The 18,529-nt window shown below is 30.9% G+C and overlaps 2 protein-coding genes across 2 annotated transcripts; one reads left to right on the top strand and one right to left on the bottom strand.

The window, feature by feature from the left end:
• Positions 1-191: 191 nt before the first annotated feature.
• LOC148234981 (uncharacterized) lies at positions 192-6,349 on the top strand. Its single transcript, XM_088186036.1, has 12 exons — positions 192-423; positions 504-679; positions 1,130-1,285; positions 1,350-1,612; positions 1,687-1,904; positions 1,972-2,118; positions 2,913-3,097; positions 3,162-3,317; positions 3,622-3,722; positions 3,840-4,001; positions 5,803-6,020; positions 6,080-6,349. The coding sequence occupies exons 1-12, from the start codon at positions 413-415 to the stop codon at positions 6,237-6,239; spliced, it is 1,953 nt and encodes a 650-aa protein (XP_088042162.1). The 5' UTR covers positions 192-412; the 3' UTR covers positions 6,240-6,349.
• On the bottom strand, positions 6,230-17,855 carry Mnn1 (menin 1). Its single transcript, XM_088186876.1, has 6 exons — positions 17,384-17,855; positions 10,493-11,112; positions 10,108-10,333; positions 9,801-10,047; positions 9,582-9,731; positions 6,230-9,510 (listed from the first exon to the last, which is right to left on the bottom strand). The coding sequence occupies exons 2-6, from the start codon at positions 11,066-11,068 to the stop codon at positions 8,985-8,987; spliced, it is 1,725 nt and encodes a 574-aa protein (XP_088043002.1). The 5' UTR covers positions 11,069-11,112; positions 17,384-17,855; the 3' UTR covers positions 6,230-8,984.
• Positions 17,856-18,529: the final 674 nt, after the last annotated feature.

Here is an 18,529-nt window from a genome sequence, read left to right as displayed (position 1 = left end):
AGTCGTACGTACATAGCCACGTTACTTGCACTCAATATCAAAGTAAGCCATTTTAATTTATTTATGCTGTTATAAATTTCCATTCTGATTAATATTTATTTGTTAAGAAATTTTTTTAGGGAAAATAGGGAACTTTTCCTTGATTATGAAACACTAATATATAATAATAACTGTAATGTATATATTACATCATTATGTGACGTCTAAAATCTCAGATATGAATGCGAAAAATAAATTATACATAAACATTGATCATTAAATATTTATCTTTTTAAAAGCAGTTAAAATATCAACCAGTTGTGGTACAAAAACAACAAAGCTGTATAAATCATGTAACCAAATGCTAGCCTCCAATTGTTTAACCTAAAAGATTTTTATAGTTGATCTGAAATTTATTAGATGTCTTCTAAAAATGATCATGTTGTATGTACATGTTTCTAGACGTCACATAATATATTCATGCACGTTTAAAAAAAAAATGTATGTATAATAAAAATAGAAAGACGTTTACTCGTTACAGAAATAAACATGCCATTGAACATCAAAGTTTTGGACGCTGGACTCGGAACGAGACTAACTAAATATGTTGGAAACATCGATGGTGATCCATTATGGACGTCTAGATTTTTGGTGACAAATCATGAAGCTATAATTAGAACGCACTTAGATTTTTTTGAAGGTATTTTATTTAGGCGCTCTTTAATGATTTTTTATTACTTAGTTAATATTTACAATCTATTTAGCATATATGTATTATTATTGCTATTTAGTAAATGTATTAAAGATAAATACACAACCCGTTGGTTGTATATTAATATTTCCTGTCCGATAAATCACTGTCTCTATAACAATCTGCCGTCTAGAATTCAGTTTCATTTGGATATATATTTATGTCGAGGTATATCTTGCTGATTTTTTTTAATCTTTTATTGTACGAAGATCGTAATAAGATGTCTTGTTTGTTATAAATTATGTTATGCACCTCAATGTTATTAACTGAAATCTTTGGATTATTTTCGTTATAAAATACAAAAATATTTTAAAACAGTACACAAATAAGCTAAAATTTATGCTTTTCTAATTTAATTATGATACTAGTGTGTATATTAAATAATAAAATATATTTTAGCTGGTGCTGACATAATTGAATCGTTCACCTATCAAGCTACAGTTGGAGCTTACATGGAACACTTGAACGTTTCTGAAGAACAAGCTCAAAAATACATCGAAGAAGGAGGAAGGCTCGCATTAAAAGCGAAAGAGTTGTATCTGAAAGATCATCCCGGTAAATTATTATATTATTTTAATCTACTGTACGATTGATAAATAACATATTTGTGATAAATTAGATGCTAACGTTGAAGTATTTGGTTCGATTGGACCTTACGGTGTAACTTTACATGACGGTTCTGAATACACTGGAAGTTACACTGACAAAATATCTAAAGAGGAGATCCTAAATTTGCAAAGACCTCGTATGCAAGCCTTGATGAAAGCTGGTATCAAACAATTTGCATTTGAGACAATTCCATCCAAGAAAGAAGCAGAGGCAGTCGTTGAACTGTTGAAGGAGTATCCTGATGTTAAGGCTTGGATCTCATTCTCATGTAAAGTAAGTATAATATAAATCTTTTTTATACTTAAATGTTATAATATTCAATCACATTTTATATAATTTATAATTAGGATAAAGATTGTATATCATACGGAGACAATTTCAAAGATACTGCCATTCATATTTACAATCAAAATCCAAAACAAATTGTAGCTGTTGGGATAAACTGTCTCGATCCCTTGTTCGTTGATAACTTACTTAAAGATGTCAATAAGGGTAGAACTGGAAAAGATTTCATTCCACTCGTCGTGTATCCAAACAAAGGTGATATTTTTGTCCCTGGATTAGGGTAAGTAAATTAAATTTAAATTATTAATTTTCTATTTACAATTGTTATAATATTTATATATGTTTAGGTATACTAAGCAAGAAGGAGTGCCACCACTTCATACAATGATGAAGCATTGGGTAGAACTTGGAGCTCGTTTTGTTGGGGGATGTTGCACTACGCTTGTAGAAGATATACCGTTGTGGAAAGCTGAACTTGAAAAATGTAAAGATATGTAATGCAAAGATCATGTAATTCTCATATGTTATTATTATATAAATAAAAGACATTACTAGTAAAACACTGTTTTACACCTAACTTTGCCTATCATATTATATCCTTAGATAATGTTTTAAGGAGGACACTAAAAATAAAGAGGTCATTATTGCTGTAGGAACTAAAAAAATGTATTTTTGGAAGAAGGACAAAAGAAGACAACAGTTTTGAGGAGGATGTCCGGTCACCAGCCGATATTTGATCGTCAAGTCCGTTGTCCAGGAGTTGAGTAATACATACATTTGAGCAATGTGGTCTGCCAACCAAAGATAAGAAACTTTTCTTTTTTTTGTCAATACACGTCAGACCAATATTTTATACGTTAGTAGTTTTATACGAAAAGATTATTTTTTTCATATCTTTATTAAAATCGTTGGTGCTCCTTACCATATTACCCAGGTATATGAAGCTATTGATAAATTCGAATTATTATTATAAATCTACCGGTTATTATAAATCTACCGTTATAACTTGACCGACTATTCCGATGCATATACATGATAAGAATTAACACATACAAGTAGCTATTGTAACAACACCAGACTAAAACTGAAGTCAGGAAATCAGTGATATCTATTTTATCGTTCAAAAATGTTTTTAAATGCTAATATATATTAATGTAAATGTCAATGACATGTACATTCATCTATCTATATATCAAAAGGTCATCACCATTGTAACAAAATATTAAATTTTTTCAATAATGTAGCAAATAAAGAGAGAGAGAGACTTTGGCTCGCATTTCAATATCAGTTACGTTGTATCAATTGCCCTATTTGGTGGTATAAAAATGCCTGAAGTTAAGATCTTAGACGCTGGTCATGGAACTAGGCTAGCAAAATATGTTGGAGATGTCGATGGACATCCATTGTGGGTTTCGAGATTTATCGTTGATAATCCTGAAGCGGTTATTCAATCGCATTTAGATTTCATGGAAGGTAAAAACTTTCTTTATAAACCAAACATATTTTGATTGTGATTTATAATTTATTTTATATATAGCCGGTTCAGATGTATTTCAATCATTTACGTATCAAGCAACAGTGGAAGGTTTTGTGAAATATTTTAAAGTTACCGAAGATGTGGCTAAACAATACATTGAAAATGGCGGTAGACTAGCACTCAAAGCGAGAGATATATATCTCAAGAATCATCCTGGTTTGTATAAGATATTATATTATTAATTATATGGTTTCATAACTATATATGCAGAAATATAGAGTAAATGAGCTCAAGGCTACATTTTCTTTTTAAAATAATAAGTTACGTCAAAAGCAGATGTATTCCAAAAAAGTTATAATATATCAAATAAAAGCAATCAATCAAAAGCGTTAGATTATACAATCAGTTGATATTTTTTAGAATTTGATTGATGATATTTCGAATGTTTTCTATTTTGGTCTAGTAATGCAATTAATATAATATTATATAATACATTAGATATTTAACTATGTTATTACAGATGCTATTATTGAAGTATTTGGATCAATTGGACCGTATGGTGTGATTTTTCACGATGGATCAGAATATACTGGCAGTTACACCGACAATGTTACAATTGAGGTATTTTATTTAATATTATTATTTTAATAAATCAGACTCATCTTGAAAGTGAGTTAACTATGAAATTCCTAATGAATAATTTTAACTAATAACTAACATATTATTTTATTTTATTAGGAAATTAAACATTTACATAGACCATGTATGCAAGCTTTAATTAGAGCTGGACTTAAAAGATTTTCGTTCGAAACAATTCCTTCCAGAAAAGAAGCTCAAGCTATCATCGAATTGTTGGAGGAGTTTCCAAATGTTAAAGCTTGGATTTCTTTCGTATGCAAGGTATGCCTCAAATATTAAATAATACATTAATAAGAATAGTATAATAATAATTCATTAATAAGAATAGTTCTATACATTTTTGTTAATAAGTCATGAAATGATTTTTTATCAAAATTTTGGAGATTGTTATTAAGAGTTTTTACAACCACATAATTTTCATTATGTTGTCTTCGATAAAGTACTTACAACGAATGGCTTCAAAAACTTCCAATACACTAATCAATTTTAAAGTTGATGAAATATTTTTTTGTTCAAGTAAAGATGTCAAGTGCAACACGTTATTTTTACTTAATTGAAAAGACAATGAACTTAAAAGAAGCTACCAGTTATTCAGTTCAATTCTTAAATTCCCTGAATATGAGTGGATAAACATTTCACAAACTAGCACTCAGGGTTAGTAGCCCTATTATGATGCATTTTGATCCACCAAAACTGAGCAATGGAAACAGTTGATTAAAGCATGTGATAATGAGACATCGACATTTAAAGGCGAAAATGTGTTTATTCACAGAATCCCATTGATTCATATTGATTTACTTATTTGAAAAAGATAGATTCAAGAGAAAAAATAATTTATTTATTATTAAAGGCGTTAGCCCAATGCGTTAGAAGGGGGTAAACATAATCAACAACTACTAAGTAAGTAGTTAGACACCAGACTGAAATCATAGTCTGTAAATCAGTGACATATATTTTATTAGTTATAAAAAATATTATTACAGCTTAGCCAGTAGAGTTCATAAGGGATTCAAGCCAACTGGTCCATTGTGCTGGTGAATTTTTCTCTTATAGTTAATTTTGTACTGCAGTGTCACAAGCAGAAGATTTAAATATAACTATATATCCACATAGATAAAAACAATTAAACAAAATATATTTTCCATGGTTTGAAGAATACGATAAACTTAAATTTTTTAGTCAGCTAAGTTTTTACATATTACACAGGCCTGCGAAAACTACTTTTTGAAAATTGTTTTAGTTTTGTTAACTGATTTTTATGAAATTATTAGTTCTGATTATAAAAATGACATCGATTTTTTCTATCACTTTTAATTATTTCACAAAAAGATAATAAAACATTAAAAAATCACACAAATTGCAATTTTAAGATATTTATGTTTTAATGTCGACACTTAATATATACCAGAAATACACAAATATAAAAACTAAAATCATTACGAAAGTTTCTAATAGATACAAAAAAAAATACAAATCCTTATAGCAACGTTATTTTCTACTTTTCTTTTTATAAACTTGCGGAGGATCATCCCCTTCCAACATCCAGCAATAGTCCACTATCATTTCTCGCATTTCTATTATCTTTATGTCCTGATGAACTTTACTCTTGGCTTATTGCGTCAAAATTTTCATGAAAGTAGTCCAGACGTGAATGGTGGAAATGTACTTTTAAACTCATGTTACAGCCCAAGATCTTGAATATTTTCTACTTATCTTGAACGATATACGTACTTGTAGTTTGACTCTTTTTTATTTCCAAGAAAGTTGGTTACTATAGTTATTTAATACACCATAAATATGTATGTATTGTACATAAAAACGGTTTCATTGTACTTTTTATTCTACTAAATGTCAAAATTATAAGTATGATTTGTGAAGACACTATGTGGTGGACTTTTTCATCATTTTCCAATAATCAGCACGGGAAAACTATAGAAATCACTATTTACATTCAAGACAACTTTTACATTGCATGCCTGTGTTATTATAGATATCTTACTGTTAATTTTTCAATAGGTAATAATAGTAATATTGTCAACTGATTCAAAATATATTTATTTAGGATAATAAGCACACAGCGTATGGTGATAATTTCAAGGAAACTGCTATATCTATTTACGAACAAAACCCAACACAAATCATCGCAATTGGGGTCAACTGTCTTGATCCTAAGCACGTCAATAATCTTTTCAAAGATATCAATAAAGACCGTAACAACGAGAGCTTTATTCCATTGATTGTATATCCGAATAAAGGTGTTGTGTACACAGCTGAAAACGGGTAATTAAATTGATCTTGAATATATTATATGACGTTAATTATGCTAATTTTTTAAATAGTTACGTTGAACAGAAAGATGCGCCGCCTCTTCAGACTATGATCAAGGATTGGATCGATCTAGGAGCTCGTTACATAGGCGGTTGTTGCACAACTTCTATTGATGACATTCCATTGTGGAAGGAAGAAGTCAATAAGTGGAAAGATCCATATCAGGAATGATTGTTTTATTTCTTATTACGTGTACATTCAATATGTCAGCCTTATATTATACATTTTATATAATCTTAACTCGAAAAATAATTAAACTCTTTTCTCTATTAACATCAAAGTAGAGCTAAGGTTTTAATGCTAAGATACAAAGATAATTTATTTAGATCATGTTTTTAAAAAAAAATAACATTACATCGATAATCATTAATCACGACATGAAACTGCTTCTAACAACATTATTTAAATATTACAACATCAAACTCGCTTACAAACTGACTAACGTTTTCATTACGATTCGAAAACACATTAAGTTTTTAACCGGATGAATGTTGGAAGAAGAAAAATTGATCAACTACAAACAAATATTTTATACAAACACAACAAAACTCTCAAAGCTGTTTTACAGCAGATGTTTGTAAATAATGTACATATTTGATTATATCAAATTGAAAAAATTTCAACAATCACATATTAAAATTAATCACATCAAATTTGCACACTGCAAAGATCTCTAAAATCACAGACTTGAAGTTATTGAAAGATTCGCATAAATCATATGTGTCATGAATAAACCTTCGTAATTAGCTTGGAAAGTAATAAGGCACAATACGACATGCATTGAAAGGCAAATCTCACCCGCATTTTCAAGGAAAGCTAATAATAAAACAATATTATCGTTATATACACACATAAACATATTCCGATTATTATGCAAATTAAATAATATTTTTATATATTAAATAAGTAAATGCAAGAAATTTTCGCAGCTTTACAAATTTGATTCAAGATAAAATCAAATTTAAAAAACTATAAAATTACATGTAACATTATTTACATGTGTTAACTAGTATCTATAGGAATATATGGCACTTTGCGGTTAGATTAAAATTAACCTTACATTTTATTCAACTTTATAGATTCATTTAAATTAATGCAGCATATTTGCATTTGACTCTTAATATATTGGAAATTATCAAGATGTTAAGTCCACAAATAAAAAATAATATAATTACAATAGAAAACAAAAATATTGCTTATAAGAGAATAAATCGAGCATAATTTATTATTGGGAATATCTAAAATTTGTACAATAAATTTTGTATAATTTCATACAAAAAATGATTTTGTACTTTAACTTTGTTATTATTAAATTTATCAAAATATCCCATTTTTGTACACAAATTTTAATCTTTATCACTACATGAGATCATAAGGTCAAATTTTTCATTACTTATATTAATGTAGAACAATTTTTAATGGTCATTATTTTTATATTGCATTTTTATTCGGCTGAGTTATGTCATCGCAATTTTCTTAACTCCGTTACGGTTTGTCAAAGCTGGTCTATTCTCAATGAACTAGTATCTTAAACATTGAAAAACTAATGAAGAATACATAAAAATATTAAAAATGATTAGAAAATCTTCTATATTCATTAACCTAATTTAAAATATTGTTGTATTTTATAGAAACAGATAGTATGTATTAAAAACTCATATACATAAACAATACTATCAATGTAAAATTTAATTAATTTACTTTTTTACAAATATACTTGTTAAATCTATGAACAAAACTTCATACTTCGCTAAATTCATGCGTAAGAAAACTTTCAACTATTGTGTATTATATTTTTCTATCTTACTTAGGATTAAATAATTCTCAAAAACTCACACAAAAAAGAGGTAAAACTCATTATCAAATAGCACACGTGTTTTCACACTGAAACGAAACAGTCTAAAATTGTGACTCAACTCAAAAACGACATAAATTGAAGAAAAATGTTTGTTTACGATCAGCATATAAACTGATCTGCAACTATTTGAAAAATCTATAATTTACACGGGAGATTTAAATTCAGGAAACTTATGGTTACTCTCATATGTTACATGTTCAATAAAAAAAATTGCGATGACATAGAATCAAACCACGAAGGTGGGTCAAATAAAAACCTTAAGAGTGGTGATGCATGTCTGACACTCCTGCAAGTGTACATATGGATAAGAAAGTTCTGAAACATCCTAAATTCTGTAGCAGATTCTCCTCAACTAGATCAACAACCAAGTGAATTGGAGCGAAAAAAAATAACTTCATTTATCCATAAATAATGGATCAACACACCACATTGTCCTTATTATTCTACGTTTCCACCAAGTATCGGAGGTAGGAGCCACATATTAATATCTAAGAGCAAGGTCATGCTAACTTTCTTTTGGGACGATTGAAGGGATAATTTTTGAACACTACATGCCCAACGAAAACACTCAGTATTAGGTACTCCTCAAGAAGAGGTTCAGGTCTGCCAAAAAAGTGCAACAGGCGATGCACTAGTGACTGCAAACTAGGCGAAAAAAATGTTATAGAAATATCCAGCTCTTTCTAAGCACAGAGAAAGTTATATTGAATGCAGCGAAAACTACATAAAAAATTGATGTCCTTTTCCTTCAATATATATTTAAGGTTTTCATTTGACTCCCCCTCGTATTATAACTGAAGTTTATTTATCGAGGTGATTCTAAGTGCTAGAACTTAAAAAGGCAAAAATTATGTCATCAGCGTGCTACAAGTAATTATAATTTTGCTAAAAATATATAAATAGCAAAGAAATAGATCATCGATTTTCGACATAGATAATATAAAAGATTCAATTATAAAATTAACTTCATGAAACCACAAAGTGTCATTGGAAGAGCAGGTACATAGTTTTTTAAGTATCATATACATGTACTAATCTTAGATTAATTCGCAATAAATCTACTCGCGGCGGACTCGCTTCGGTCTGATACTGCAATGTACATTCGGATCGCTATCGCTATTGGGCCTCTGTTTTTTACTTACAAACACCTGACTCTGGGCGGTTAAATGAAGAGATATGGCATGGGTGTTCAGCTTTTCGGACAACAGAAGGTTCTTCAAGCCGATCATCTTGTGGCTGTACAGAACGGTCGTCGGATGACTGTTCGCTACGGCTTCCATCTCTTCGCCGAGCTCCCTCGGCGCTTCCGTCGATGGCTTGTGCAAATTTCTCTTTTCTTCGAGCTCGTTAATGCTCTTGTTATCATTGGCATCGTTTTTATCGTTCGAATCTTTCTTCGAATCGTTTGAAGAAACTTCTTCGTGCGAAACTTTATTGTCATTTTCTTCGTGACAAATAATATTGACTTGAGCTCTCACGTCGGCTTCGAATTTAGATATCGTATTCACTAACGGTTTGGCCCAACCGATATGTAAAATCGGCGTTTGACTTTCTTCTTCCCATTTACAAATACCATCATAGAATCTAAATTAATAATCATAAAAAAAACGATCAGCTTAATATCAAATATACAAATAAAAAATATATTAACTTACCTTAATAAATGGGCGAAACACTGCGGATCTTTTAAGATGGAACGAGCAGAATGCCCTGAGCTTTCCGACTTCATAATCTGAGGAATCAACTCATTGGCGATTTCCAAAAATTCTTTATAAATCTCTTCATCGTCTCGTGAATAGTTATAACTAAAAATCGACAGCAATCATATTTTTTTCGGAATGGATAACACTGTTTTCATAAATCGATTAACTAACGCTCTAATAACGTCACCAGCGTCCGCCCAGCTTCCAAATGCTTCCTTATACATCTTATTCCTAAAGTAATACCCGCCTTGATATGTATAAGGATACACGTGTCTGTTGGAATAGTTCTTGCGAGCACAAATAATCGCCTCGAGGAACAATTCAGTCGAGTCTGGCCGATCTTTCCCATCGATATAACGACTCGCTTCTTCTAATTCTCCTAAATTTCCCAAAGCCATGGGATATGTACTTAGATATCCTAAAATCACAACATACAATAACGCCAAAGTTTATTACAAATATTTATAGAGAAATATACCTTGATCGTATAAAAACCACAAAAGGTGCTGCTGCATCATTGCTACTTCATATGCGTCTGTCGTTGACGATAATGAAGGATTTATTGAAGATACTAAAGCGGCGACTTCCATATGTCTTGAACAAATAACGGGATATCCAGCTACATATAACCAAGATGTGGATATTGTGCCGGTTCCGATCGGTTGACCTCTCTTATCTTCATTTCCTTTACCATGCCATGTTACCTATCATAATTTATTCAATAAATAAAATTTTATGCAATTGTATTATATATATAAAAACACAGTTAAACAAATTTATGTACTCTCTGTGGATCCTTCAACAGTTATAATTAATTATAAATTATTATGTGTAATATAATATTAATATAATATAATAATTACCTCAGCAGTATCAGTTCCATCAGGACCGAATATGACCCAAGCGTGATCTTCAGATAGAGCCAAATGAACGTCAGAAAATCCCAATACTTGACACGCCGCCACTACGGCGAAGGCGACTCCGAAACAGTCCAATTTCCTACCGGTCAAATAACTATACAAGCTTTGTAGATGAGCCCTATCCTTATAATAACTTCGAGTCAAAGAGTTCCAAATAACATCCGAAACACGCTTAATTAGACTCCGAGTAGCATATTGTATTGGCTCTCCGGGCGGAGTATCGACTCTCGCCTCACTTCCGATAGCGTTCTTCAAAATACCGACAAACTTATCATACAGAGATTTCACTTCGTCGTACGTTATCTCCGGGAATCCGACTTTGACGAGCTTGTCAGACTTGTCGGCGCCTTTCTCGGAAGACTGAGTCCTCTGCTCGGTCAGATTGTTTTCGATCGCTCCGACTACGATGGAGAGTAAGGCGAGATCCGGCTCGCCGCTCACTTGCAGTCGGAACAGTTCCAAGAGCTTGTCGACTCCGGTGATCGGGAAACTACCCTTTTCTGGGCCGCGTGCCCACATTTTTAATGACAAGATTTATCCGATTCAGTGTAAACTTTCACATTCTGAAAAGAAAAATATAATTTGATCTTAGAAATTGTATTTAATAAATAAAATAAAGGGTATCTCCAAAAGCTTCGAAAATTTAACTAAACAATTCTTGTAACTTTAAGGTAATTAAAGATTTTTTTTGAAGCTTTTGGGTATTTCTTGTATGTAATCAATGGTTTGTTTTAATAACTGATATATTATATATAATCTTTCCGAGGAATTCAATACCGACACTTAATATGCCAAATACTTTTTAATAAGTGTTTCATGGGTCGATCCTAATCAACCCCACAAGTGATTATTTGAATACGTTGTTTAAGTTAATTGTGTTAAAATATGTAAAAAAAGATTTGGAAATATAGCTCAAAGCAGTTGTTTGTATCCATACTCCAGAAAACTCAACATGTCATCATAAATTATCTTTAACTGCTTAAGGACGGTGTCCCGCACATGTGCGGGATTTCGCTTGGCGTTACACCAGTGGATCGCATATGTGCGAATTTTTTATGACCCATTAGGTGTTTTTTATTTTTCTTTCTTTGCGTTTAGTAATTTATTGCGTTTAGTAATTTATTGCGTTTAGTAATTTATTTTTATTTATTTTTAAGTAATGTGCATTTAAATATATACTTTGTTCCATAAAACGAATGCTTTTTGAATTTATGTAAGGTAAATTTTTAGGATTTAGGATTTATTGCAAACAGTTATTCATGAGGTGTTCACTGTTCTGACTAATCTGTCCAACAGTAATGCACAAACAATTCGTTTTATAGAACAATTATTTTATATATATTGCTCATTCTAATTGTCCTCTAAAAAAACGTGTTTTTTCGAATAAATATTCTAAAAAAAAAATTTTCTATTGTATATTTTTAATTTATTTAAAAAAAGATTGAAGAAAATAATATCGGTTTTTTTAACAACTTTTAAAATATATTTCAGGCAAGAAGTGTATAATGCTTGAGAAAGATGTAAAAATCCATAAATTTTATCCTAAAAACAATTTGACTTTTTATTTATATTGATCCTCATATTTTGGGGCAATTTTTCAATAAAATACCTGTTCTGTGTATGTTTCGGATATTTTTTGTACCGCATTCAAGATTAATAAGTTTTGAAATCAAGAATTATGGAGAATACTATTTTCTAACTAAAAAATACATTTTTGAAAATATGTCGGATTTGCTTTTAGGACAGTCAGTGTAGAAGAAATATCCATTTGTAAAAAATACATGTAAATATTACTACTACGCTACTATTATTTGTCACGTATAAGAAAAAATTATGTTTTTTAGATAAGATCGATTTTTTTTCGGACTACTTTAGACTATAATTGGTAGAAAAAAAATTGTCCATATTTTTTTTAACAAAATGATATTTTTTTGTAATTATAATTTGTAGTATGTATACAGCAGGTCTGTCAAACTCGATCACTGGTATGGGCCAAAAAATAAGATTTAATTTTATTTGGGCAGCAAAAAAATCCCTTTCTTGTACTTTTTGTTTATTTTGTAAAATACAATATCTGATGAAAATTAAAAATAAAGAAAAGTTTGATCAATTTATCTATACAATTAATATTCTCCTTTTCTCCGATACTTATTTTCCTATTTCAGGAAAAGTGTCGATTGCAGTTATTACTTTTAAAACTGATTCAATGTGAATATCGTTAATGCTGGATCTGATAGATTTACTTTAATAAGTAAAAATAACTCTTCGAACCGATAAAAACTCCCAAACATCGAAATAATTTCATATGTATTTTCAAATCTAGTTGGTAGATAAATATTTGTATCAATTAGGTAAGCCAACCTCATTGTATTTTGCCTTCAAATCTGAATCACACTGGATCTCAATTACTTCCATTTGCATATGGATTGGCACAGATTCTATATCTATTGAGAAAATAGAAGAAAATAAATTGCATTAAAATCTCCAAATCTAGTTTCAAACTCAGATCTTAGGTTTGAAATTTGTTCTACATATTTTTGATATGATGAAATTTCGCCTAAATTTATTCTGTTTATATTGCATGTCGAAAAGTGCGTTAATTCTTTACGTAGTTGTAATTTTGTAAAGCTTTTAAACACATTTAAATATATCTTGTCCTGTAGTAGTACCACACACTGGAACCAGCTCAAATAATTTCTCATAAATGTGGAAATTAATATAGCACCCGATAAATCACAGCTAATTGAGCTGTGCCCTCATACTATCGTCACAAACAATAGAGAAAGCTTCAAAACTATACGATCTGCTCACTTAAATTGCTGGCCAAATGTATTTCGAGACAGATATTTTTTGAAAAGCTTTCACACTTCCAGGACAAACAATTTCTGCAGCTTTAATAAGACATTCTTTGATTAAATCTCCTTTTTCGAGTATTTGGCTATCAACTCAGATAAGGCGTAGCCTGCAACCACGGCCGCTTCATTTTCTTGATACTTTAGTGAACATTAACTATTGCTTTTTCAGTCCCAACTTGAGTTTTTTTAACTTTTTTTTGTTTTATTAATCCTTTGTAATTGTCATATTTTGATTTATGCTGTTCAGTGTTTGGCACACCAAAATTATTATTACATATTAGACAAATTATTGTCTTTTACTTCATTGAAAAAAGACTTATTACCCATTTTTCTTGAAAACTCCTATGTTCATCAATTTTTCTTTTAGTATTACTTCTACTTTATTTCGATATAGACATACCGAATACACAGCGTAAGAGAGAGAGAGATAAGAAAAGAAGGTTAGAGAGAGAAGACACTACGTGCAATGGAATGTGCATGTTTGTAGCTATAGTTTCTGTATACATAAGTATGGAATGATTCACTAGCCATTTCGTAAATTCAAAAGTAAAATAATCGAGTGTAAGTGTGAGATGCAATGAAAAATGACGCGAGATGCGTTTTCGTATAGTGCAGGAGCAAGGACATGAGAATGACTTGGGATTGTTTGGGCTGTAAAAAAGTTTACTATGAGTCACATGCCCGTAAGCTGGAGTTTGACATAAAGCATCCAGAATAATAAATATTTATTTCTCTTCACTTCCCAAGCTGAGTAAAATGAGTAACATAACATTTTAAAGCTCTTACTTGTAAATGTATACAGATAGAAGTACGACAGACTGACACGGAATACTAAAAAAAATTACTTGTAAGCACACAAAGATGAATCTAATTTTTTATAAAAGCAGAACTATTCTGTAAAAATCTTACAAGAAGTACCTTAGATATAATTCTATTTAGTTGAGTAGAATAATATAAGGTTTCTGTATGGATTCCCATTCTTCAGTAATTGTATGTCTACACTTTTTTACATAGCTGTGTGTAATTTGTGAATATAATAAAACAGATTGAAACTTCAATTTTGCCATTTATTAACAGTATACAGGTCACTGTAAATACATATATTAATGTTCGACTGGATGCTGTTTTTTTTATATAAATATATCAGATGTTTTTACTCAATGTTTATATTGGTGAACGGAATATTACTCACATGGCAACTGGTCACACAAACATTGGTCATAGGAAGATTGCTCATAATTAATCACAATGCAACTTCTCACACGAAAAATGGTCACAAATCGATCGGAACATCACTCAGATGGTTTAAGGAAAGGTAAGTTTTTAAAGTAAATTATTTAATTTTAATACGTGTTCAATGCGAACAAATTATTGAGACATTCATAAGGAGCTGACGTATTTTGCAATTTATAAATACATAAAAAAAAAGCTACAAAAATGAAAAATAGTTTAGGATTTGTTTATGTCTGACTCACTTCCAGCGGCTTGAGTATGTGCAGGCAAATATCTAATTATAGGTATGGCAAATCACGACATCAAGGGCACTAAAGGCCGGCTTAAATATGGTGACCAGATTGTTAAAATATCACCTCGGAAATTTGAGGATAAAAAAGTCATTTCGGAAATTTTTGATCATGAAGGACAAAGAAGAACAAAATTTTGGAACCTAACAAAATCTTAAAACGTTTGCTTGGTTGTTTATTATAAAGTTGGACAAATTATTTATTTACTTACGCATATGAACAATACAAATAGAACGGTATGCGCGTGAGCAATATTGGGAATGCGCTGAAACAATTTTCAGAGTAGTTACGAATTATGGTGGGAGCTAAAAAAGCATATTTCCTGCATAATATTTAAATACATTGCATCAATTTACTTTTATTTATTCTTTAAACGATCAGCTATTATATAATTATATTTATAACTATCACTGTTCATTTATATATTTTGTTTAACAAATCAGCAGCTTTCATAACGTTTTAATAAATAAAATTATCCATATGCTTCCGATTTTTAAATAAAAATTTATTGCCATTTATTATTTAACGGGAGATTTTTATTGTGAAACTGGATAAAATTATTTAAAAAATAGTGTATGAATATTTCAATCAATAGTTTTTTTTTAACTTTGTCTTATTAATATTTCAATTAAATAACTTAACTTAAAAAACTTACGTTTCCTTAAACCATGTGAGTGATTTTCAATATGACCAATGTTCGTGTAAGCAATAGTCCACCAAATCGAAAAATCCCATCTTTTTAAGGAATCGCTCTAGATTGAAAAAAAATGTCAGCAAATCAATGTTTTTGTTTATTATGAAATTGTTTTTATTATCATTATTTGAATTGTAACGGTTGTTCGCCTAATGAGATAACGATGTTTCTTGGAACAACTTAAAAACTGCTTTCTAAGACATATAGAAAAGTTTGATTTATTGAAAGAAATTTCGATGATCAATTAATTTGTGTGAAACCCCTTCACTCCGCCAGGCGCCAGCGATATAGGACAGTAGATCTTGAGTCGACAACTAGGACAGACAGCAGAAACTTTTTTGGATGTGGGTCTACACCTCGGGTCCAAGTCCGGGGCCTGCGCCCTTGACTTGTCAGACCTCCACTGAAGACCTGCATAGCACCCAGCCGCCATTCACCATGCTTTCGTCCCTGACTGGCACTTCAGCCATTTTAAGACTAGGCACAGATGGCCCGACACCAAGCTTTAGATTTCTACAGCTTTTACGAGGTGTGCGTGCACACTGGCCCAGACCAAAAAAATATATAATTTTGTACTACTAGATGTTAGTAAAAGATTCATCACAAATATATGTTTGTTCGAGATGTAGAATAACCATAGTTATGAAAGAAACCAAAATATATATAAAATTATCTATATATAATATTTTTTCCGATATTGAATGACACATAAGGCTCTAAACGATATTTTTGCAAATGGTGCATAAGTCAACGACATATAGTGTTTACCACAGTACATTTTTAAGAATGACATTTATATGATATAAAAATGAAATTTAATTTTTAACAAAAAAGGCTAAGACCATTTTCTCGAAAAGTTGGTGATTTTTGAGATGAGAATTCACAAAATATAAATTTTCGAGTTAACTCGGGCATGATCAGAAAAGCGTTAAATGAAATAGCAAAAAATCACCCATCAGACTATTACAAACTAGACTGTTGACGACTGACTGAATTAGCGTTTAACATTAATCAAGTCAATAAAATTGAAAGTAATAGTGAAGTCAGTTTGACTTTATAAGTCTGTATTTGTGTCGTCAGCGGCAGCAGTTGGTTTCTCTAGTAAAGTCTTGTGGCCAAAGTAAATCTACATTTAGCTAAATAATATAACAGAAGTGTAAAATATAGTGTATCTGCTTAATGCTTTTACATGTTAAATTTGAAAAATTGTTTACTACTTGAAAATGGATCCAAACAATTGAAACGATTTTCTTTATAAAATCGATCGAATTGTTGGATCTCTAAAAGCAAGCTAGACTATCGTCGAGTACATGAGTTTATGCATTAAATCTAAACAGAATTTGGATTAAATGTCAAATGGCCATTTTGAGTTCAAACGACTCGATCGCTGTTTGCATTTATAACCTTGAAATGTTTGAAGGTCAGAGCGAGATATCATTTTTTAGATGACAACACTGCGCCGTATAAAATTAACCCATTTCGTAAAAAATGTGCATATGTTTTTATTAAACAAAGGTTTACGACCACTGGCATAGTGCGTATTACGTATTGCGTAAAGACACATGCGATAGTGAATACCTAGAACGCAATTTTATCTCGTATGTTCGAAAACACCGCAAAACAAATCTCCGAGCTGTGAACGATGTTTGCGATTGGATAATTTTGGTTCGAAGCGAAGCTCAGACAACTAAACAAACATTCGAGGCGAGAAAACATCTGACCGAATCGGTAAAATCAGAGAAAATAACATGGCGTTACTAACCTCGGACGTGTCTGCCGAAGCGGGCGCCGATAAAGCAGTTCACTGCTGCCGGCGCGCATTTCCTGTCGGATCGATGACGCAATTTTGGCGGGACGCCGGCCGGCTTTGCCGTCGTGCGCGACGTTTACGCGATTACGCATCGACTAATGACGTTCGATCCGATCGTTTCGCTCTTTTCGTTCTTATTGATTTTTTGACGCACGCTAACGCGCGCTAATCCTTTGTTTTCGTGCATGCACACAACACACATACACACAAACACACACAACGCATACAGACGGATGTTGCGTGCGAGAATGCTAGGTATAAACAACATCAAAGGCGGCCATTTAATTATCAGCTAACACATATTTAATAAACATTTATATAAATAACTATGAGGCGTAACAAACATTAACTGATTTCTAACTTAACGTGTATTACATGTGCACAGATTATTCAAAACATCATTTATTTTTATATTACACAGGATTCATCGCATTCTGTTTGCGTTTTATATTTATCTCCTTATCTTTTTACTAAAACATAATAACATATATAAAATTTAACTTCCTTTAGCCTCATTAACGCTCGTTTGGACAAATGCCGAGAACTGGGAATTCAACTTATCTGCCACAATACAACTACAATAGTTGGCTGCAGATTTGCAATGAAAAACATTGCATTAATGACCACCCTAGCCTAGATTTTCGGCTAAGGTGATCAAGCAATTTTCATTTTGTTTGGCTTTCGTAAGGTGAATAAACGTCCTCCTTAAAAAAATTGTCCTCGAACAAAAATTTCCGAAATGACTATCTTTTAGGGATATTTTCAAAATCTGGTCAGCTTAATCTATAATAATATATTTTTATATAATATATTTTATAGATTAAGCTGACCGGAATATATTTTTTTTAAATTGATTGGAATATATTTTTTTTAAATTGAGTCAATACAAATCTACAAAGTAAATTATGATTGCTGACTAATAATAATTTATTAACATAATATGAATTAAGCTTATAAAAAATTAAAAAATGAACGATGGAAATTGGTTTAAATGCGTAAACTAGAATTGCAAATATATCATCAACTAATTGATTTAATAAAAACATGGCAACAATTTTATAGAGACAACATGTATATATAGTTCACCCAAAAAAAATC

This window comes from Plectrocnemia conspersa, unplaced genomic scaffold (assembly GCF_051122295.1).
Source record: "Plectrocnemia conspersa isolate PC_06_02 unplaced genomic scaffold, ASM5112229v1 ptg000005l, whole genome shotgun sequence".
In the NCBI taxonomy this organism is placed as follows: Eukaryota; Metazoa; Arthropoda; class Insecta; order Trichoptera; family Polycentropodidae; genus Plectrocnemia; species Plectrocnemia conspersa.
The sequence above is the reverse complement of the archived record's forward strand: the minus strand, read 5'-3'. Positions and strand labels throughout refer to the sequence as shown.